Below are 25,210 nucleotides of genomic sequence, written 5' to 3'. Positions count from 1 at the left end.
TAGGAACTACAGGCTTTTCTTATATTAGAATGAATCCTTTTATTAGCCTATAAATGACAATATCTATTGAGTCTCTAATAATGTATTAGACATTATTATATTATGTATTCTAGGGACTTCATATATGGTATCTTGCTTAAACTCTGAAAAGCACTTAAAAAGTGAAGAACTTCTCCATTCATTTGGCTTTCAAAAGCTTAGAAAAGACTAGTCTTCCTCTTGGCCCAAGTGGGATTCCCCCACCCCCAGCTCATTAGATTCTCCCTAATATCACTCAAACCATTTTAGAGTGACTTTTCTGTATGAAGGTGTTTGGTTATTGTTCCTTAAAAAAATTCCTAAGAGACGCTAATCTAACAACAGAAAAAGAAACACATCATAAAAACCTGTGTTAAGTATGATTCAAAGGGAAAAAATGAGCTGTAGTGAAAGCCAATTTGAGCTGGAAAGACTGTACTCTTAAGTAACCAGACATGTGTAGCCACTTATGAAGCTGTCTGGTCACATATGTTTTTAAACATTTGTCAGCACAGTCAGAACTCCACATGCAAAATACAGCACTCCCAAGCATTATGGAGGTTTGTGAAGAAGTCTCAGAATCTGAAAGAAATGAACAGATTTCACAAGTTGAACACAGGTTGTTACTGCTTGAGTTGAAGAACACTTGGGGAAGCAGCTCCCAAAGGCTGTGAGCCACTTACTTGAATATTAATATCTCAGGGACAAAACTGGCATCAGAATAAAACCTACAGAGCCCTGAAGAAAGAGAGATGTCAGGAAGTCCCAAGGAGTGGGAGAAATTGGAGAACTATAATTTAACTTATGGCTTCAGAGCTGAAAGCTAAGTCAAACCTCACTCCTTTTCTTTCTTTCTTTTTTTTTTTTTTTTGCGGTACACGGGCCTCTCACTGCTGTGGCCTCTCCCATTGCGGAGCACAGGCTCCGGACGCACAGGCTCAGCGGCCATGGCTCACGGGCCCAGCCTCTCCGAGGCATGTGGGATCTTCCCGGACCGGGGCACGAACCCGGGTCCCCTGCATTGGCAGGCGGACTCTCAACCACTGCGCCACCAGGGAAGCCCTCACTCCTTTTCTTGATAAAGAATATTCAGTGACCTTTTCCCTCTATTAAAAGTCCCCATCTTAAAATACAAATACAGTTTCTTTCAAACCTGCAGCATTTGTTCTTCCTCTGAAGACATCATCATATGCTTTCCACTGTGGCTTCACCTGGTAGGCATGGATGAACACCACAAATACTACCACGAGGCACATTAACGGAACAAGAGCTGCACTGAACAGAGCTGCATAGATGTTTGGGATGAAACACCTGGAAGAGACAAGAGAAGAGATTACTCAGCTTCAACACAAACATTTCTAAATGCACCATGCATTACATCACCGCTTTATACTAGCTCTTTGTATCTAAATGTTGGCAAAAGCAGCTTTCTGGCTTGCCAAATTGGAGCTCTGTTTGAGTAGAGGCTACATGACTAAATCTAACCCACTGCTTCACAAAGTAGGTTCCATGGAACATGCATATCCTGAGGTGCTCAGAAAACTTCAAAAAAGGTTACGGCCAAACAAATTTCAGAGATGCATATTTGCTTTTCCAGCTCTGTCTTCTTCGTCTAATGAGACCACGGTTTCACTAGGGACCACATGAGGGAAGGTAATTGTTTTCTTTTATCTTTTAAATTTTTTTATTGAAGTATAGTTGTTATACAATATTATGTAAGTTACAGATGTACGATACAGTGATTCACAATTTTTAAAGATTATACTCCAATTATAGTTGTTATAAAATATTGGCTATATTCCCTGTGTTGTACAATATTCTCTTGTAGCTTACGTTATACCTAATAGTGTAACCTCTTAGTTCCTACCTCTTTTATACCTAATAGTTCTACCCCTATGTTGCCTTTCCCCTTTCCCTCTCCCCACTGGTAACCACTAGTTTGAAGAAGGTATTGTTTAAAGGCAAATTTGAGGATTCCCAGGGCTCAACTCTGTAATTTCCACAATTTTGTTCTCTGCTTGGATGACAGTTTTGTCATTCCTAAGCTGTACATTTCCCTAGAGCCATTCATTCTCTTGAAAATGATGACAATTTTCCATTTAGAAGCTATACTGCATAACTGTATCCATTATTACTGGAGTTTATTTAGATCAATGAGGTTTAAGGTAAACTTAACATCATTTATATATTTTGGTAATACTGAAATTCCACGGAAAAAGGTTTTAGAGATGTAATTGGAAGATTTTACTCACGGGTTATAAAAATCATCTTGTTCACATAAAATCTTTCACAAAAAAATCTCCAAATGGAGGACTGTTAAATAGGTTCTCAGTATCTAAAATTGTGCTTCTGAGGTATTCTTATAGAGGACACACCTCCTACAACTTATAATGGCAATAATACTTTACAAGAAATCTTAATAGTAGAGAATGTCTCTTGTGAAATATTTTCCCCAACTTCGCCATTTTTTAATACATAATATCTGCAAACCTAGATTGCAATATAGCCAAAAATAATGGATGCTGATAACGCAAGGAAAAAAATATAACTTATTAAGAAGAAAACCTCAAAATCCAAACTATAGGTAATCAGGGGAAACACCCATTCTTGCAACTTGGGAAATCAGTCCCTTTGATTTATGTTAAAAAGAGATACGTTATTAAAGACTTTACTCAGATATTATTTCTAATTAATATGATCTGCTAAATGTATTCCTCAAGTAAACAAGACACATTTCAAGAGATATTTCAACACACATTCTGCATCTGCAAAGAGATGTCAGAATGATGAATTTTCTGGCTTTTAGAATTTAATTTGGACAGCATAAAGCCTGAATCCTTTCCTGTACACTCATTTGTATGCCATAAGACCCACATCTTCCAGGTAAAAGGTATGTGATTAAATAAAACAGGCAAACACTAATGGCTTTGATCTTGAATATATTTCTGCACTAAAAATAGGGGTCATGTTGGCTACTTGTTTTTATGTACATTGGCTTTAAATGATTTCTTTTTTTTAAAATTTAATTTAATTTAATTTTTTTAACATCTTTATTGGGGTATAATTGCTTTACAGTGGTGTGTTAGTTTCTGCTTTATAACAAAGTGAATCAGTTATACATATACATATGTTCCCATATCTTTTCCCTCTTGCGTCTCCCTCCCTCCCACCCTCCCTATCCCACCCCTCCAGGCGGTCACAAAGCACTGAGCTGATCTCCCTGTGCTATGCGGCTGCTTCCCACTAGCTATCTACCTTACGTTTGGTAGTGTATATATGTCCATGCCTCTCTCTCGCTTTGTCACAGCTCACCCTTCCCCCTCCCCATATCCTCAAGTCCATTCTCTAGTAAGTTTGTGTCTTTATTCCTGTCTTACCCCTAGGTTCTTCATGACACTTTTTTTTCTTAAATTCCATATATATGTGTTAGCATACGGTATTTGTCTTTCTCTTTCTGACTTACTTCACTCTGTATGACAGACTCTAGGTCTATCCACCTCATTACAAATAGCTCAATTTCGTTTCTTTTTATGGCTGAGTAATATTCCATTGTATATATGTGCCACATCTTCTTTATCCATTCATCTGATGATGGGCACTTAGGTTGTTTCCATCTCCAGGCTATTGTAAATAGAGCTGCAATGAACATTTTGGTACATGACTCTCTTTGAATTATGGTTTTCTCAGGGTATATGACCAGTAGTGGGATTGCTGGGGCATATGGTAGTTCTATTTATAGTTTTTTAAGGAACCTCCATACTGTTCTCCATAGTGGCTGTACCAATTCACATTCCCACCAGCAGTGCAGGAGTGTTCCCTTTTCTCCACACCCTCTCCAGCATTTATTGTTTCTAGATTTTTTGATGATGGCCATTCTGACTGGTGTGAGATGATATCTCATTGTAGTTTTGATTTCCATTTCTCTAATGATTAATGATGTTGAGCATTCTTTCATGTGTTTGTTGGCAATCTGTATATCTTCTTTGGAGAAATGTCTGTTTAGGTCTTCTGCCCATTTTTGGATTGGGTTGTTTGTTTTTTTGTTATTGAGCTAATTTGTTTTCACCTGAATTGTGGATTCACTGCCACAGGCTGGCTTAAAGCAGGTTAGACAAACACAGACACTGACAAAGGAAGTCACATGGGCTTCAGTGTTTTATTTTTTATCTTGAAAAATGTCATCACAAGTCAATTTCAGGCTGTAAAATGGGGATAATTACCGAATCTACTGTGAGCTGTTTTAGGATAATAAACATTTTGTACACAGTGCTATGGCGTATAGCTTTGGCTCTCCAACATCTACACTTGCCGGTGGCTGGCCATGTTTGGTTCTCATCTCTATCTGAAGTGCTTTCCTGAAAACTTTCCTTTATTATAGAGGAAAACATTTGAAAGGAGGACTTCAATGAATGCCGTGCGATCCTGGTCAAAAAATAAATTGGGCAAAGTGGACCTCTGGGAGGTTAGAAGTAACCAGGCATGTGTGCAGTGGCTTTGGGAAGAGGGGGAGAATTCCCAAAGTGTCACAGCTCTTCACAATCTCATTTGCAATTCTCCCTGTTTGTACAGTGACTTGGCCATGTTGGGCCATTCTTTCAGAGAAAGGGGCAGGAAAATTATCTAATCCTGAAGCAACCCTTTTCCCCTCTGTTTCTTCAGAGCCCTACAAATCGTGGCCTCTCATTAGCATCAGGCTGGTGAGAGTGCCCTAAGTTTGTCCTGGTCAGCGTGGGGCCAGATCATGAATGAGGAGGGCTTGGGCCCCCAGCGCGCCTGCCTTGTCTGCAGCCCCTTCTGCCTTCCTCTCCTGCGCAGGTACTACAGTCCGGCAGGGGCTTCCCTCGCCCACTCCTGTCCAGCTGTGACTCCATCCCAGTCTCCCTCCAACAAACTCTCTGCCTTGTGTACCACCCCTCTTAGGGGTTAGGGGGTCAGACAACTCTCCTGCAACAAACACTAACAATTGCAAATGAGACAGGGCTGAAAGGGTAAACCCACAAGCGCAGGCCGCAGTCAGGGCCCCTACTCATGTGACCTGGGCCATGGAATGCAGGTGGAGCTGGCTATGTCATTCTACATTCTATCTTATATACTAACACTTCCTTGTTTTAAATTCTCATTGAACTTTTCCTTTAAAGCTAATACGTATTCTAAGTTTCTGATCAATCTTTTCTGAATGGAATTTCTACTGATGTAGAATAAAACTTGCGACATACATTTAAAAGTTCCCAAGATAAATGAACTGTACCCTACCCTCAAAGGAAAAAAAAGCCTCACTAACCAGAATTTTCTTTAGTCCAACTGACTAAGATGTACAGTACATCCAGGTAGTCTGAAGATTAGATCACATGAAAGTGATGTGGGGAGTTAGGAAACTGAATATCATGTTCAAAACAGTTTTTGAAGTAAGGCTGGGAACAAATTCTTGGAAAAACAATGTAATGTAAGAAACAAGCAGACTGAATACTATGCATACACAGGGCTGTGGAAGCAGCTGATTAACCTGCTGGCAACTATTGCTTCAAGGACAGCTGTGGCAGTTACCAGAAAATGAGACAAAGGCCATGTGGATTTGCTGTCTTAAAAACGGCAAGGAAAGTTGTTCCTTGTAATTACTAGCTCAACCAGCTTCAAAGCATTCTGGCGACCCTTCTCTCTTTTGGTGTTAAATATTCTTTTGGGTTCTTGTAATCACATGACTAACTTTTGCTGTTCCCTTTTAAAGTTTCATGGGTAAATTTCCTTTCTTATTATAACCCTCAGACAATCCTACTTTATTTCAAAATCTTGCCAGGACTTCATCTTTTTCTCTATTTTAAGCCAGATGAAATAAGTAGATGTTGTTTCACTATCTTCAGTTTTTCCTCTTCAAGTCTACCCTGGAGCATTCACAACGCCTTATGTCACTTTCTCATTTATTTATTTATTTTAAAATATATATTTAGGAAGATGGCGGAAGAGTAAGACGCGGAGATCACCTTCCTCTCCACAGATACACCAGAAATACATCTACGCGTGGAACAACTCCTACGGAGCACCTACTGAACGCTGGCAGAAGACCTCAGACCTCCCAAAAGGCAAGGAACCCCCCACGTACCTGGTTAGGGCAAAAGAAAAAAACTAAACAGAGACAAAAGGATAGGGACGGGTCCTGCACCAGCGGAAGAGAGCTGTGAAGGAGGAAAAGTGTCCACACACTAGGAAGCCCCTTCGCGGGTGGAGACTTCGGGAGGCGGAGTGGGGGAGCTTGGGAGCCGCGGAGGAGAGCACAGCAACAGGGGTGCGGAGGGCAAAGCGGACAGATTCCAGCGCAGAGGATCGGGCCGACCGGCACTCACCAGCCGAGAGGCTTGTCTGCTCGCCCGCCGGGGCGGGCGGGACTGGGAGCTGAGGCTCCGGCTTTTGTCGGAGCGCCTGGAGAGGACTGGGGTTGGCGGCGTGAACACAGCCTGCAGGGCGTTGGTGCGCCGCAGCTGGCCGGGAGAGAGTCCGGGGAGGGGTCTGGACCTGCCGAAGAGGCAAGAGACTTTTACGTCCCTCTTTGTTTCCTGGTGCACGAGGAGAGGGGATTAAGAACGCTGCTTGAGAGAGCTCCAGGGACGGGCGCGAGCCGCGGCTAAGAGTGCGGAGCCCAGAGACGGACATGGGACGCTAAGGCCGCTGCTGCCGCCGCCAGGAGGCCTGTGTGCGAACACAGGTCACTAGCCACACGCCCTTCCGGGGAGCCTGTGCAGCCCGCCACTGCCAGGGTCCCGGGATCCAGGGACGGCTCCCCCGGGAGAGCGCACGGCGGGCCTCAGGCTGCAACGTCACGCCGGCCTCTGCCGCTGCAGGCCCGCCCCGCACTCCGTGACCCTCCCTACCCCCCGGCCTGGGTGAGCCAGAGCCTCTGAATCAGCGGCTCCTTTAACCCCGTCCTGTCTGAGCAAAGAACAGACGCCCTCCGGCGACCTACACGCACAGGCGGGGCCAAATCCAAAGCTGAGCCCCTGGGAACTGTGAGAACAAAGAAGAGAAAGGGAAATCTCTCCCAGCAGCCTCAGAAGCATCGGATTAAAGCTCTACAATCAACTTGATATACCCTGCGTCTGTGGAATACCTGAATAGTCAACGAATCATCCCAAATTAAGGAGCCCTGTGGATGAAAGGCTCTTGGTGCTGCAGCCAGGACTCAGTGCTGTGCCTCTGAGGTGGGAGAGCCAACTTCAGGACACTGGTCCACAAGAGGCCTCCCAGCTGCACATAATATCAAACAGCAAAAATCTCCGAGAGATCTCCATCTCAACGCCAGCACCCAGCTTCACTCAACGACCAGCAAGCTACAGTGCTGGACATCCTATGCCAAACAACTAGCAAGACAGGAACACAACCCCACCCATTAGCAGAGAGGCTGCCCAAAATCATAATAAGTCTACAGACACCCCAAAACACACCACCAGACGTGGACCTGCCCACCAGAAAGACAAGATCCAGCCTCATACACCAGAACACAGGCACTAGTACCCTCCACCAGGAAGCCTACACAACCCACTGAACCAACCTTAGCCACTGGGGACAGACACAAAAAACAACAGGAACTACAAACCTTCAGCCTGCCAAAAAAAAAAAAAGGAGACACCAAACACAGTAAGATAAGCAAAATGAAAAGACAGAAAAACACACAGCAGATGAAGGAGCAAGATAAAAACCCACCAGACCTAACAAATGAAGAGGAAATAGGCAGTCTACCTGAAAAAGAATTCAGAATAATGATAGTAAGGTTGATCTAAAATCTTGGAGATAGAATGGACGATAGAATGGACAAATTGCAAGAATCAGTTAACAAGGACCTAGAAGAACTAAAGATGAAACAAGCAACGATGAACAACACAATAAATGAAATTAAAAGTACTCTAGATGGGATCAATAGCAGAATAACTGAGGCAGAAGAACGGATAAGTGACCTGGAAGATAAAATAGTGGAAATAACTACTGCAGAGCAGAATAAAGAAAAAAGAATGAAAAGAACTGAGGACAGTCTCAGAGACCTCTGGGACAACATTAAACGCACCAACATTCGAATTATAGGGGTTCCAGAAGAAGAAGAGAAAAAGAAAGGGACTGAGAAAATATTTGAAGAGATTATAGTTGAAAACTTCCCTAATATGGGAAAGGAAATAGTTAATCAAGTCCAGGAAGCACAGAGAGTCCCATACAGGATAAATCCAAGGAGAAATACGCCAAGACACATATTAATCAAACTGTCAAAAATTAAATACAAAGAAAACATATTAAAAGCAGCAAGGGAAAAACAACAAATAACACACAAGGGAATCCCCATAAGGTTAACAGCTGATCTTTCAGCAGAAACTCTGCAAGCCAGAAGGGAGTGGCAGGACATATTGAAAGTGTTGAAGGAGAAAAACCTGCAGCCAAGACTACTCTACCCAGCAAGGATCTCATTCAGATTTGATGGAGAAATTAAAACCTTTACAGACAAGCAAAAGCTGAGAGAGTTCAGCACCACCAAACCAGCTCTACAACAACTGCTAAAGGAACTTCTCTAGGCAAGAAACACAAAAGAAGGAAAGGACCTACAATAACGAACCCAAAACAATTAAGAAAATGGGAATAGGAACACACATATCGATAATTACCTTAAATGTAAACGGACTAAATGCTCCCACCAAAAGACACAGATTGGCTGAATGGATACAAAAACAAGACCCATATATTTGCTGTCTACAAGAGACCCACTTCAGACCTAGAGACACATACAGACTGAAAGTAAGGGGATGGAAAAAGGTATTTCATGCAAATGGAAACCAAAAGAAAGCTGGAGTAGCAATTCTCATATCAGACAAAATAGACTTTAAAACAAAGACCATTAGAAGAGACAAAGAAGGACACTACATAATGATCAAGGGATCGATCCAAGAGGAAGATATAACAATTGTAAATATTTATGCACCCAACATAGGTGCACCTCAATACATAAGGCAAATACTGACAACCATAAAAGGGGAAATCGACAGTAACACATTCATAGTAGGGGACTTTAACACCCCACTTTCACCAATGGACAGATCATCCAAAATGAAAATAAATAAGGAAACACAAGCTTTAAATGATACATTAAACGAGATGGAGTTAATTGATATTTATAGGACATTCCATCCAAAAACAACAGAATACACATTTTTCTCAAGTGCTCATGGAACATTCTCCAGGATAGATCATATCTTGGGTCACAAATCAAGTCTTGGTAAATTTAAGGAAATTGAAATTGTATCAAGTATCTTTTCTGACCACAACGCCATGAGACTAGATATCAATTACAGGAAAAAATCTGTAAAAAATACAAACACATGGAGGCTAAACAATACACTACTTAATAATGAAGTGATCACTGAAGAAATCAAAGAGGAAATCAAAAAATACCTAGAGACAAATGACAATGGAGACACAACGACCCAAAACCTGTGGGATGCAGCAAAAGCAGTTCTAAGGGGGAAGTTTATAGCAATACAAGCCCACCTTAAGAAGCAGGAAACATCTCGAATAAACAACCTAACCTTGCACCTCAAGCAATTAGAGAAAGAAGAACAAAAAAACCCCAAAGCTAGCAGAAGGAAAGAAATCATAAAAATCAGATCAGAAATAAATGAAAAAGAAATGAAGGAAACAATAGCAAAGATCAATAAAACTAAAAGCTGGTTCTTTGAGAAGATAAACAAAATAGATAAACCACTAGCCAGACTCATCAAGAAAAAAAGGGAGAAGACTCAAATCAATAGAATTAGAAATGAAAAAGGAGAGGTAACAACTGACACTGCAGAAATAAAAGAGATCATGAGAGATTACTACAAGCAACTCTATGCCATTAAAATGGACAATCTGGAAGAAATGGACAAATTCTTAGAAATGCACAACCTGCCAAGACTGAATCAGGAAGAAATAGAAAATATGAACAGACCAATCACAAGCACTGAAATTGAAACTGTGATTAAAAATCTTCCAACAAACAAAAGCCCAGGACCAGATGGCTTCACAGGTGAATTCTATAAAACATTTAGAGAAGAGCTAACACCTATCCTTCTCAAACTCTTCCAAAATATAGCAGAGGGAGGAACGCTCCCAAACTCCTTCTACGAGGCCACCATCACCTTGATACCAAAACCAGACAAGGATGTCACAAAGAAAGAAAACTACAGGCCAATATCACTGATGAACATAGATGCAAAAATCCTCAACAAAACACTAGCAAACAGAATCCAACATCACATTAAAAGGATCATACACCATGATCAAGTGGGGTTTATTCCAGGAATGCAAGGATTCTTCAATATACGCAAATCTATCAATGTGATAAACCATATTAACAAACTGAAGGAGAAAAACCATATGATCATCTCAATAGATGCAGAGAAAGCTTTTGACAAAATTCAACACCCATTTATGATAAAAACCCTGCAGAAAGTAGGCATAGAGGGAACTTTCCTCAACATAATAAAGGCCATATATGACAAGCCCACAGCAAACATCATCCTCAATGGTGAAAAACTGAAAGCATTTCCACTAAGATCAGGAACAAGACAAGGTTGCCCACTCTCACCACTCTTATTCAACATAGTTTTGGAAGTTTTAGCCACAGCAATCAGAGAAGAAAAGGAAATAAAAGGAATCCAAATCGGAAAAGAAGAAGTAAAGCTGTCACTGTTTGCAGATGACATGATCCTATACATAGAGAACCCTAAAGATGCTACCAGAAAACTACTAGAGCTAATCAATGAATTTGGTAAAGTGGCAGGATACAAAATTAATGCACAGAAATCTCTGGCATTCCTATATACTAATGATGAAAAATCTGAAAGTGAAATCAAGAAAACACTTCCATTTACCATTGCAACAAAAAGAATAAAATATCTAGGAATAAACCTACCTAAGGAGACAAAAGATCTGTATGCAGAAAATTATAAGACACTGATGAAAGAAATTAAAGATGATACAAATAGATGGAGAGAAATACTATGTTCTTGGATTGGAAGAATCAATATTGCAAAAATGACTATACTACCCAAAGCAATCTGCAGATTCAATGCAATCCCTATCAAACTACCACTGGCATTTTTCACAGAACTAGAACAAAAAATTTCACAATTTGTATGGAAACACAAAAGACCCCGAATAGCCAAAGCAATCTTGAGAACGAAAGAAGGAACTGGAGGAATCAGGCTCCCAGACTTCAGACTATACTACAAAGCTACAGTTATCAAGACGGTATGGTACTGGCACAAAAACAGAAAGATAGATCAATGGAACAGGATAGAAAGCCCAGAGATAAACCCACGCACATATGGTCACCTTATCTTTGACAAAGGAGGCAGAAATGTACAGTGGAGAAAGGACAGCCTATTCAATAAGTGGTGCTGGGAAAACTGGACAGCTACATGTAAAAGTATGAAATTAGATCACTCCCTAACACCATACACAAAAATAAGCTCAAAATGGATTAAAGACCTAAATGTAAGGCCAGAAACTATCAAACTCTTAGAGGAAAACATAAGCAGAACACTCTATGACATAAATCACAGCAAGGTCCTTTTTGACCCACCTCCTAGAGAAATGGAAATAAAAACAAGAGTAAACAAATGGGACCTAATGAAACTTAAAAGCTTTTGCGCAGCAAAGGAAACCATAAAGAAGACCAAAAGACAACCCTCAGAATGGGAGAAAATATTTGCAAATGAAGCAACTGACAAAGGATTGATCTCCAAAATTTATAAGCAGCTCATGCAGCTTAATAACAAAAAAACAAACAACCCAATCCAAAAATGGGCAGAAGACCTACATAGACATTTCTCCAAAGAAGATATACAGAGTGCCAACAAACACATGAAAGAATGCTCAACTTCATTAATCATTAGAGAAATGCAAATCAAAACTACAATGAGATATCATCTCACACCAGTCAGAATGGCCATCGTCAAAAAATCTAGAAACAATAAATGCTGGAGAGGGTGTGGAGAAAAGGGAACACTCCTGCACTGCTGGTGGGAATGTGAATTGGTACAGCCACTATGGAGAACAGTATGGAGGTTCCTTAAAAAACTATAAATAGAACTACCATATGCCCCAGCAATCCCACTACTGGGCGTATACCCTGAGAAAACCATAATTCAAAAAGAGTCTTGTACCAAAATGTTCATTGCAGCTCTATTTACAATAGCCCGGAGATGGAAACAACCTACGTGTCCATCATCCGATGAATGGATAAAGAAGATGTGGCACATATATACAATGGAATATTACTCAGCCATAAAAAGAAACGAAATTGAGTTATCTGTAATGAGGTGGATAGACCTAGAGTCTGTCATACAGAGTGAAGTAAGTCAGAAAGAGAGAGACAAATACCGTATGCTAACACATATATATGGAATCTAAGAAAAAAAAATGTCATGAAAATCCTAGGGGTGAAACAGGAATAAAGACACAGACTTACTAGAGAATGGACTTGAGGCTATGGGGAGGGGGAAGGGTAAACGGTGACAAAGCGATAAAGAGGCATGGACATATATACACTACCAAACGTAAGGTAGATAGCTAGTGGGAATCAGCCGCATAGCACAGGGAGATCAGCTCGGTGCTTTGTGACCGCCTGGAGGGGTGGGATAGGGAGGGTGGGAGGGAGGGAGACGCAAGCGGGAAGAGATATGGGAACATACGTATATATATAACTGATTCATTTTGTTGTGAAGCTGAAACTAACATACCATTGTAAAGCAATTATACTCCAATAAAGATGTTAAAAATATATATATATATATATATATTTATTTATTTATTTTGGCTGCATTGGGCCTTCATTGCTGTGCGTGTGCTTTCTCTAGTTGTGGCAAGCAGGGGCTACTCTTCGCTGTGGTGCGTGGGCTTCTCATGGCAGTGGCTCCTCTTGTAGTGGAATATGGGCTCTAGCCACGCAGGCTTCAGTAGCTGTGGCACACAGGCTCAGTAGCTGTGGCGCACGGGCTTAGTTGCCCCATGGCATGTGGGATCTTCCTGGACCAGGGCTCGAACCCGTGTCCCGTGCATTGGCAGGCAGATTCTTAACCACTGTGCCACCAGGGAAGCCCCTCACTTTCTCATTTAGTAAGATTATTATTACCCCCTCACCCCACCACTCCCAGGTAGTTCTTTATACTTATTGAAGTGTTTCTACTTGTATTATCCAACTTGATTAAAAAAAATTATGTGGGTGGTATACGGTATTTCAATTTTTTTAATTCTTGTATGAAATCAGCATAAGGCGGGGCTCAGAAGCAAAGAGTCCAGGAGAGACAAAAGCTTCACTTACAACTGCTAAAAATATTGGAAGAGATGCTGGGAACTCCCTGTACGTGAAACTGTAATTTGAGTCCATTTAAATTATATTTTAGAGAACAAGTTGACCCTGGCGCACTGGAGGACATGAAGCAATCCAGGCAGCAGACATGTGCGTTACATCTGGGTTACATAGGTAATGAAAAAGGAACTAGGTAATGAAAGAATAACAGATGTTTGTTTCTAAGGTCTTTATAAGTACTTCTCCTCAACAAGACAATGATGATAGTTATGACTCATAGGTTCATATGCCAACCTCCCCCAGGAGGGGAGATTTCTTTAATGATGGCACCTATGTCACAGTTACATTTGCCGCTGCAACCAGCTTTTTCTTTTCCACATGGAAGCTCATAGTGATGCCCTACTTTATATGGGAAAAAAAGAGATGGTCTGTCAGTTTTATTCCAGAAATTTTAAAATGTATGATGGATCAAGAATTGTCCACTTATTGCAAACTGAGTTCTACTTTGTGTAGAAAGTACAATACATCGATGTACTGGCCCTATTAGTTGAAGAATACAGATGTTATTCATTATGTCGATGCTTATAAATAATATCTAAGCCAATACTTATGAGTTCAATATTCCTTTCCTTGCCCGCTCAATTTATTTTCTTTCCAAAGATGATGTTATTATTTAACACACACTTATAGTTCACCTGTGAATTTATGTATGTATGTATGCATGTATTTCTGTGTATATGTGTGCATTTCCTGTCCCATTCAAAATGACTGGAGAGGTTTCGAGAGAGCCCTTTAAGCACATTCATTTTTTTCTCAGGAATAAATTTATGAAGACATTGGAGTGAAGAGAAAATAACTGTTTAACGAGCTGCAAGTTAGGAAAACAAATTCTTCTAGAAGTCCTTCTGTTGTACTGCACACAACTGAATTCTAAAATTCATCTTCCTTTAAACTCTAAACAAGAACAATATTAAGACTAAATTGCAGATAAGCCCTACAAAGTGAAATCTCGTATTAGGATAATGTATGGACTTAGAGAAGAAGAGGAAGAGCAAAGTATTTTCTTAAACTGAATTAGCTAGTAATGAAAACAACCTTAAATATTACTACTACTGTTTCTACTTCTTCTACCACTACTAACAGTATTAGCAGTGATCATTTACTGTGTGCCAGGCATGAAACTCAATCCCTACATGTATTATCACACATAAATATCACAACAGTCCCCTTAGCCTCATCGTACACAAAAGTATATGAGTATATGACACAAAGTATATGAGGTCAAATGCTATAGCATAAATAGGCTCATTCTGCTACCCCTACAGTTCTAAAATTATTTCACAATTCTAGCAAAGACATATTAGAGTTAGTAGGACAGTGTTTCCTTGAGGACTTGGACTGTAATTTTTTTTAGTATTTCTCCTAGTCCTTTGCATAATCAGACCCTTAAGAAATGTTTATTTATTTCACTGATTTTTAGCAGTCTTTGAAACCACTCACTTTTTTAAAAAGTAGGCATAGAAAATCCTGTATTTCCTGTGTGCTTAGTTTACTCAAAATCCAAGCAACATTTGAATATCTACCACGTATCAGGTACGGTGCTGGCCATGGAAGGGCAGATGAAGATGCCTAAGGCACGGTCCTTCCCATCAAGAAGATCATAGTTACAATAAGTCAATCTAATCTTCTATTCAAAGCATTGTTAATTCATCAGCATCATCAACACTACCTGGGAGTTTGCTATACATGCAGAATCTCACACTCCATGACAGAGTTCCTGAAACTACATTTTAACAAGATCCCTACGTGTTTCATGTGCACATTGAAAAGTTGGAGAAGCACTCTTCTAGCGCACTCATGAGGCATAAAGTAGCTTAAACTAATTAACAAAATTAACTAATCTTTACATCTATTTGGCAGTGAAGCCAAGTGTAACCCCAAAAGGAGAATTAGGCCCAGAGATTTTGCAGCACATGGTGGTCACAGCAGCCTGAAGAACCAGAGAGGGAAAAGCAGCAGGAAGCAAAAGGGATAGAGAAGCAGAGATGTGCCATATTTAGAAGTCTGGCAATTAGCTCCTGTCACATTTAGAAGCCTGTGATTCGCAACCTGAACATGCTCGTTACAGAAAAGGAGAGAGAGAAAGCAAATAAAGTGAGAGAGGACACAAGCGATCTGCAGACCGGTGGAACAAAACAAGAAGGGGAGTGCTGGGCTGTGACAGGTGTGGATGGCAGGTAAATAATCAGCTGCATCTAAACAACCCTTTAGACATTCTTCTGGCTTGCCTCTGATTTATAACTTGGTGGCTCTGCTCTAAACGTTGAGCTGAGCCAATCAGTTTTTTGGTCTTGAGAATTTCACATGGATAATTGCCAGTTAGTAGTGGGCACCAGAACCATTCTAAGTTCAGGGCAAACAGCCATCTTGGAGTAAACATACAACGAATATCAAGTATAAATGGATAGAAAAATGGCGGGGGGAGGCAAGGGTTGGGAGGGGCATTGCGATGTTCACCACAACAAGAAGTGAGGCTCTGTGGTCCCTAAGAGATGAAGAGTGTGGTCTGGTCTTCAGCATTTTAATTCCAGGTCCTCTGAGGTCCAACTACACCTCATTTCCTGCCAATATCACTGCCATGTCTACCAGTTTTAGAGCTCAAATCTACTCCATGGTTATCATTGCTATCTACTTCTATGCACTGACAAGTGATCAAAGAATAAGAATCAGTCTCACCTTTTAGTATTTACAATGTATCCACATGCTTATATTAGTTGAAAAGATTGAGCTAAGAAAAATGTGGACATATCCAAGCAATACTGTTTCATCTACTTCAAAAGGAGCAGATATTTTGATTCACTGAATATTAAACTGCCTACAATTTTGAAGTAGTCAGATATACTACATACACTAAAATGCAGCCTTGTATTGTTCATAATTAGCTCATTAAAAACTTCAAGTATTAACAGCGTAGAAAGAATAGATAAAAAACAGTCTGAAAATCATGATACCCCCAAATGACCTTTTCTTTTTGTTCTTTTTCCAAGAAACTCAAGTCTGAGCAGTCTGTCCCCTTAACAACTTGATGATACTGTTGAAATTGGTCCAGTGGACAGCGATTGTCAACTGCGCTCCAGGTAGGTTCCAGTGAATCAAGCCCCTTCAGAATTTAATCAGAATAAGGTCTGACTCGTTACTTTTTGCACGTACTAATGCTCTATGTCCTCATAAAACAAAATTGATAGGTACTGGAAAATGTCATTGTCCTCCTTAATCTCTTGCTTACCAAGCCTCTGAATGGATGGCTAAAAAGTGTTTTTCTGACTAATCCTATCACCTTCTTGTATCTGAAAAGGTGATAGAGGTGACCATGGGAATACAAGATTAAAGTCCAAGAAATATTTATCTTTTTGCACCCCCTATCTTCATTCACAATTGTACTTATGGACAACGATACTCAGAAAATACTCATTAACTGTAGTATCATAGACCAGCTCTAACAACCACCCAGTATGAACATATTAAGGGTGTTTAGATACCTTAAAACAGATCTTTGATGTGCTAACCCATTGCTCTGAAGACCAACATCCTTAAATATTTGTTCAATAAAAAATTCACATCAGATTGAACTGGACTCAGCAACAGAGTGAGGAAAGCAGGAAAGCAGATTCAGGTGAGGTAATCCCTCATCACACAGGCAGGATGAAGTATCCATACTTTCTGATCTTAGATTGATGTTGAAGATACAATTTTTTATTTTTTGTGCTTTGAATCTGTGATTTCAATAAACTCAAAACATTAAGGGATAGTTTAGAAGAAGTTAGGGGCTATGTTTCATGAGAGCATAAATATTCTCTCCTTTTCCTGATTAAGACTCTGTAGACTTTGGAGTACTGCTCCCTCCACAAACAGTCTTAGAACACACTTGTAGTGTTTCATTTAGAGCCCATGGATATTATGAGAAAGGTAGAAGTGCATGTCTACGCATGTCTATGTCACTGTGGCCACTCTATTAATGATATAGGTGTTTCAAGTGGCAAAAAATCCTGAGAGCAATGGTACTCATTTTTCAAAAGGGCAAAATCACTTGGTAGAAGGATAATCTAACTTTTAATCGACTATATACTACTGAACAGTAGCCACATTACACTGTCCTGAAGATTAGGCCCACAGATTTCTCTGGCTTTATGTGAAAGTTGCAGATACTCCAAGAAAAAATGCCTAGAGCATTCCCTGTAGGAGTGAATGCTCAGTCATACCCACATCTTGTATCATTTATACTCACATTAACATTTATAACACATTGCAATAAGTAATGTTCCTAAATATTGACTTAAAATCACTAAGAAATTGTTAATTGAAGTTAGTCATACCCTGTTTAAAATACACTATACACTTCCTTGTGCTTTCTGTAAAATTTTAATCCTGGAAACAACAGTGTTAACTTTTAACTATTGAGAGAACAGGATAATGTTAAGTAGATGAGGTGATAACGTCAATTATTTCAAGGTCATTATGTCAAGTTGTAGAAAACATAGTTATGTCTCAACTCCAATACTCACTCTGTTGCTGAGTTCAATTCAATCTGATGTGAATTTTTTATTGAACAAATATTTTAGGATGTTGGTCTTCAGAGTAATGGGTTAGCACATCAAAGATGTGTTTTAAGATAGCTAAACACCCTTAATATGTTCATACTGGGTGGTTGTTACAGCTGGCCTATGATACTACAATTAATGGATATTTATTGAGTATTTTTATACCTCCTGCACTGTTACAGTTACAGCTGGAAACTTAGCAAATGTGAAAGGCATAACTTCTTCCCTGAAGGGTCTTGGGGCAAGAGACGTACAATATAACAATGAGAGAACATTGTAAAATCCCATAATACACTGCCAACATGTGAGGGATATCTAATAAATGCTTAAATGGTTAAGAAATACAGGCCAAAATATCTGGGGGAAAGGAGATAGAGTTTATGGATTAATTTCAGAAAAGGAAAGTAAAACTGGAAGCAAATGGAGGGCAAAATTCTGTCCACTCTATGGGGAATCCCCAGCTTTGATGGGAAATGACACATTTCACTTTCCTTGAAGTTTTGAAATCTTAAGGATTAGATCATACAGATGTAGAAGCAATATGTGAAAGTCCGAAGTTGGAAAGTCTTACACTAGATACCAGATACATAGATATAAAATGATTTCCTTTATGATTTATGTAAAGAATTTTCTCAAAAGAAAATGATGTTGCTATTGACAATTTATGTGCGGGAAGAAGGACAGAGTAGGAAAAAGTTTCTTACTGGATCAGGATAATACTGCCTACAAAAAAAAGAGTGTACTGTTAAGAATGAAGGCTCTGGAAGCAGACTGTCTTGAGTCAATCCTAGGTATACCTTTTACTGACTCTGTGACCTGAGCCAGTATTGAGCTTCTCTATACCTCAGTTTCCTAAAAAATAAAATGGAGTGAACAACAGCATCTGCCTCATAAGAGCAGAGTGAGAACTGAATGTAAAGCTCTTGGATGGGAGCCTAGAACACTGTAGGTGCTCAATAAAGATATTTACAATGATTACATATATATCATCTATTACTAAGCCCCAAATCCTCTTATGTCTATACAAGACTTGGCTGTATTTGAATAAAAGGAAGATACCAAATAGTACAGAGGGAAGTGTGAACACCTAGCACCTTTTTTATCTGTTAGGGAAAAGTGCTGAATGGTACGAGTTTAATGATAGAAAAGTCTTTAAACTGGGGTAGTCAGGGAAGACTTCATGGAAGACGTGGGATTTGATAATCAGCTTTTTCCCTCTGGAATTCCTTGCCAATCAGCAGATACTTCGTGTGATTTAGTCATGCAAATAAGATGATCTGCCTTTGTCCACAGAGGCTCTGCAAGAGGGGAAAGAGGAAAACTTTCCCTTTGCAGCTTTTCCACATGACTCATCTGTGTTTCTGCAAAACTAGTTGTTGAAACTTGGTTCCAACTTGAAAAGTCAAGGTAATTATGGGTCGGTCATTCAAAAAGAGGTAGGTAACCCTCAAGGAAGTCCAACATAACATTATTGCACTGCCACAGGCTGACAAACCGGCCTGGTCCAGAAGTGTCAGCAGCAGGAGACAGAGCTGGGTTCAGGGGCTTCTCTAGGCATTTGAACAGATGGTTTCTTACCTGCTGTCCTCTAAGGAGAAGGCAAACAGTTCTGGAGGGAAAAGGCCAATTAGCTGATGGTTTTCTAGAAGAGGGAGAGTTTCAAGCCACTGGGAAGCCCACAGTCTGGATTGGGTGACTGCTGAAGGACGCCCAATGTTGACTATCAGAAAGCAAGGCATTGTGAACGTCCCATCAACCTGACCCGTCCACCAGAAAGATAACTGTACCTCCTCCTTTCACGAAGGCATTTTTTCTTCATGGAATCTTAAAACTAGAAGAAATAATAAAGGTCATTCCACCCTCCCTCTAGCTGTATGGGTGAAGAACCCAAGAACCAAGGACTTCTGAGGCCTGCCCAGAACCTGACTGTCTAAACTCCTAAGTCAGTGTTCCAAATGAGGGTCCAAAGCATAAGTCAGACTCAAGAAAAATAACCCCAATGTTTTCAGGGGCCATATTCTGCAAATAATCTAAAAATTCCTTTTTTAGGAAGTGTCCCCAGTGTTTTATTTTACCTTGCATATGAATTCCCAGGGGCTAGGGGACTACTAAATAAATCATAGAATGAAACAATAAACATGCATATTTCTGAATATAATACTCAATAGTAGTGACCCAAGCAGCTTAGACCTTACTTATCCCTCTCATGAAAGTTTTTAATGACACCACATATTAAGTTTTTGCAACATATAAATATTCATATAAAAGACTAAATTTCATTTAGTTAGAGATATAGCAAAGATATGAAAAAAGGCCAGTGAATCCAAAGATATGAAGAAAGGGCAGTGAATGGCACTCTGTCATTCATAAGCTCCCCTCCCACTGAGGAACTTCCCACCCTCCAAAAAAAAATTGGCTTCAGTTGAATTAATACTTTATCCTAAGGAATTTATTTTTGACAACAGGATGTTCCTGTTATTTTCAAGTCCTGTAGTTTCAACAACAGGATTTCAGGGCAGTGAAATGAAATGGGAACAGCAGAGTAATATTAATTTCTGAGCATAATCATGAATGTATGAGGAAAACCCAAGTAGTCTAAAACCTGTCTTTAAAAAAGCCTATCTCCTTCATGAATTTTCTGAATTTCTTTTAATTAAAAAATATCATGATCTGACATGCAGTAAAGATTTTTTGTTTTGGCTAAAATTCTTAACTTTTTCATTGTAGCCAAACTTCTTAAATGTAGAGCTGGGCCAGCTAAAGTCTTGAAAAACTTGCCTTCATGATGGTATACTAGTGTATTCTCTTCTTTATTTCTTAGTCTCTCTTTCTTCAAATGAAAGTTCCATGTGCCACAAAATGGAAATAATTTAAAAAACATGCTGAAAATGCAAGAGTGTGATATACATGCTGTCTGGGAGGGTATCATGTATTTTTATGATAAAATCTTACCAAATGTCAAGACTGTTCTTGACCAAATGTCAAGGCCTATTACTCAGGTGTGTGGAGAGAGGAGTCAGGAGATATCATCTCCTCTAAATCAAACACTTGCTTGAAGATTCTGCTGCCTGTTATCACTAAAAACAGAGACTAATCTAACTGGCTTTGATCATGGGTGAAAATGCATCAAAACCCACTACTGTCTGGGACATTCTAAATGGAAGACAGGAAGAATATGATGATTTCACAAAACAGGGAGTGAGAAAGTGAAGTGCTTACAGATGTGGACTCTGAATCAGATGGGCCTGGCTTTGAACCTCCGCTGCTACTTAATAGCTGTGTGACTATGGGCAAGTGAAGTTACCTCTCTGAGCTTCAGTATCCTTGTTTATAAAATATGAATAAAATCTATTTTTTTCATAAATGTGCTGTGAGAATGAAATTAGATTAACTTGATTAAAGTGCTTAGCACAATGCCTAGCATGTGGTAAAGACTCCATAAAGGACAGCCGTTACCATTCACTTTAGCATGTGAATTGGTTACATTACTTTGCTGAAACACTGTAATGTGAACTTGTGAATAGAAATTATATGTGGCATTTAACTATACTCAGATTGTTTCATGTATTTGGTTAATATCACTGACTTTTTTGTTATAGCAAGCTTATCCACAAAGTCATCATCACCTCTAACCCAAGGTCCAACACCATTTCTCAGAAGAGCAAGCATTTCCTTTAACACCCATAGCAGTGACTTGAATCAAAAAATTAAAAATAGTGCTATCATATAACCCAGCAAGAATTCCACTTCTGGGTATTTATCCCAAGAAAATGAAAACAGTAATTCAAAAAGATATATTCACCCCAAAGTTCACTGAAGCATTATTTACAATAGCTAAGATATGGAAGCAACCTAAGTATCCATCAACAGATGAACGGATAAAGAAGATGTGGTGTATACACACACACACACACACACACACACACACACACACACACACACAATGGAATATTACTCAGCTATAAAGAAGAAATCTTGCCATTTATGACAACATGAATGGACCCAGAGGGTATTATGTTAAAAGAAATAAGACAGAGAAAGACAAATACCATATGATTTTACTTATATAGGGAATCTAAAAAACAAAACAAACGAACAAACATAGTAAAACAGAAACAGACTCATAGAAACAAAGAACAAGCTGGTAGATGCCAGGAAGGGGGAGTGGCTGGGTGAAGTAGGGGAAGGGGATTAAATGGGACAAACTTCGGTTATAAAATATCAATAAACAAGTCACAAGGATGCAATGTACAGCATAGGAAATATAGGCAATAGTATTGTAATAACTTTGTATGGTAGCAGATGGCTATTACAGTTATTGTGATCATTTTGTAATGTATAAAAATATTGAATTACTATGCAGTATTCCTGAAACTAATATATAGTGTGAGTCAATTATAAAAAAATTAAACTTTTTAAATTAATTTAAAAAAATGTTAAAGCTCTGGGTCAATATGTAGTCATTTGAAAGCTAAGACAGACGTGAAATCTTTAAAAAATGTATGTTTAAATCTTCAATTGGTACTGCTGAGGTAACCCAAAATTGTTTGCACTAAATCCTAGGTTTAAAACCACAGAAAGGTCAGGTGTGGTGAAGTCTTCATGTTGGGATATAGATTGCCTAACTGCTTAGGGATGTGTGTCCCTATGGTTGCTGTTTTGAAGGGTAAAGGAACACATGCCATCACAGTGGTCTCCTTTGTTATGACTAAGCTGTTATTTTCACAGCTATGTTACTGTCCTTGGAAGACATTTTCTTTGGCAGCTGAGGCAACTTTGTAAATAAGCTGCCTATCATGTTATTTCAATACCTGGGTAATAGTAAATAGCATTTTCAGGGTGTTTTTTCCCCTACTTTCCTCCTCAGCAAAGAGGTACTGGACCCTCTTTATGCTTCCTTATTATTCCTATAAAATACGAAAGTTTAACTAATGTTCTTAAAATTGTTTTAAGTAGTTTATAAAGACATATAATCTAGATAATATAAAATAAAAATGAGAGAAACGAGGCAAATAAAAAATAAACTAAGACTGCATCAGGAGTGGGGTATCAAAATACTATTGGCTAAAAATCAGCTATACATTCATTCCAGTGTGCTTTTTCCAGCAGATGTTTCAGAGACATGCGCACGTGTGTGCACACGCACACACGCACACACAGTAGTTCAAGAGAAGTACAACTCTTTCCAATATGAGAGCAACATGGTTACTGTGTCATACAATGGTCAATGTTCTTGCTACATGTTACAATGTTCATGTTACATGACTGCTATTCATTCATTCAACATACACCTACTAAGCAAAAACTATGTGCATTCTATTTGCCAAGCTATTCATCAGTGATGAATAATACATGCCTCTTGACCTGGAGAAGATTAGAGTCTACAGTGGAGGAGAGTGCCAAATTTTACTGCAACGCGTTAAATGTGACAGCACAGCCACCTGGAGGGTGGCGGGAGCTCAAAGGAAGGCGTGAGTTATTGTGTGCAAGGGGAGTTGAATGGTGAAATCATATTTGCCAAGAAAGAAAAGAGATGAGAATCGAGAAGGACATTTGTTACTCAAGTCACCTGATAGGAAAATGATTTGGACAGTCTTGGGAGAGCCATACTCCCTTTCCCGGACAATGGCAAAGAAAAGGCAATGCTCAGAAACTTCTCAGCTTTGTTTCCTGTTGCTTCAGGAATCATCTGTGCTCTTAAAAAGGAAGCATGGTCTGAGATTTTCAGGAAGATAACATAATTATGATTAATCTTTGTTCCTCTGGGGCTATAAAACTTTCAAGGACAAGGATTTGTGTATAGACCCTGATTTGGGGCATATGCAGGGACCAAAATTAATAACTACATAGAATTAAAACAGAGGCTTGATTGGTCCAAAGATACAAGGACTGTGTATTTTACTAATTTTAGAAAAAAGGCCCAGAGTAAAAGAGAGACATGTCATTTCACAACCCCTCCAATACAGTTTGTGTGAAGGATAATTATGGAAGAAAGTTCAAGAGAACTGCCATATAAGAATTTCAGAAGAAGCCCAGACAATCCAGAAATCACAGCAGCCTCAGGAAGGAAGCAGTTACTGAACCAATGCTCTCTTCTTAGGACCCTTCAACCCAATGGACATGACCAGCAAACTGAAGAACACTGAAGAAGCAATATTTCTGGAGGGAGAAGAGGCCTTTGATACTGCTTTCCCCCCCTCCATATCTTTTCAAGGTAAATTTGTCCTTGATTGCTAAATAAAAATTTTTCCTAAGCTATAACTGGATTCTGACATAGACATCTTTAACAAGTCACAAGATATTTAAAGTGCTAGGTCTAAAAGCTAGACTCTCCTGATAGCCTGAAAGAAGTGTCACCATCAGCATGTAAAGCATCTATCTTGTAAAGAAATACGGCAGAGCTTCTCCTGTATGTCAATGCTTTCAACAAGAACAGAGTATAAAACACTACAGTCCACCTAATAAATGCAATTACTATGCAATTTTGAAAAGTTAGATTCTAAGATGCATCTTTTTGAGGAGAAAGGATCAAGAAAATAAAGAGGCTATCAGCCTATCACACACACTAATATCAGATGTCTAATGCTTTGTAACTCCCTTTCTTTAATCCTTGTAAAATCTCACTGCAGAGGTCCTGATGTTAATATTTGCATTTGCTTAGAGTCCTAAGTGGAGCACTGTCTCTGGCCTTCCTTGATATTAACTTAAAAAAAAGAAAAGCAAAGCCAACAAATTCGTTCAGTAGTTTAAGTGTCATCTTTATCAAATGAACAGTGCCAAGACACCAGTCAAATAAAGATCATGAGTAGTTCTGTCTATGGTTTGGTAAAATGTTTAGGATACTATTTCGTCTTTTATAAGAGGGAAGCTTGTATAAACCAAACATAAAGCAAATTGCTAATGAAAATCATAATGAGCTTCTCATCATTATAAAAAAGTCATTCACTATAAAAATGAGGATGCTGAATATAATTTTCAGAAGTCAAATTTATTTGAAACATGCATTTAATCAGTATCAATATTTAAGGGCTGACGTTCATACACTTAAAGTCAGGTCTGGCATTTCTGGGTGCCACATCAGTCCTTTCAGGGTTTTTGGATTCCATCTCCTCCTGTATTAGGTACTTTTGCACACAACCTTTAGTTTAATCCTCAGGACAAATCCGTAAGACTAGCAGTGTTTTCTCCATTTTTTTCATTTAGTGAGTACTTACTGAGCACCTATTAAATTCCAGAGACTATTCAAGGCTCCAGGACTAGAGCAGTGAATAAC

The 25,210-nt window shown here is 39.2% G+C and overlaps 1 protein-coding gene and 1 long non-coding RNA gene across 2 annotated transcripts in view; one reads left to right on the top strand and one right to left on the bottom strand.

Annotated features, from left to right (window-relative positions):
* The window catches only part of ADGRV1 (adhesion G protein-coupled receptor V1), a 564,070-nt gene that overhangs the window by 83,964 nt on the left and 454,896 nt on the right, over positions 1 to 25,210 (bottom strand). Inside the window, exon 86 of the mRNA XM_073801943.1 lies at positions 1,172 to 1,329. Within this exon, the coding sequence (XP_073658044.1) occupies positions 1,172 to 1,329 (158 nt within the window). The remainder of the gene's footprint in view (positions 1 to 1,171; positions 1,330 to 25,210) is intronic.
* LOC109549094 (uncharacterized) lies at positions 14,040 to 24,708 on the top strand. The gene is made up of 3 exons (XR_002175285.3): positions 14,040 to 15,576; positions 16,387 to 16,476; positions 19,231 to 24,708. It is a non-coding gene; the product is annotated as an uncharacterized lncRNA (long non-coding RNA).

This window comes from Tursiops truncatus, chromosome 3 (genome assembly GCF_011762595.2).
Source record: "Tursiops truncatus isolate mTurTru1 chromosome 3, mTurTru1.mat.Y, whole genome shotgun sequence".
NCBI classification, from domain to species: domain Eukaryota; kingdom Metazoa; phylum Chordata; class Mammalia; order Artiodactyla; family Delphinidae; genus Tursiops; species Tursiops truncatus.
The sequence above is the reverse complement of the archived record's forward strand: the minus strand, read 5'-3'. Positions and strand labels throughout refer to the sequence as shown.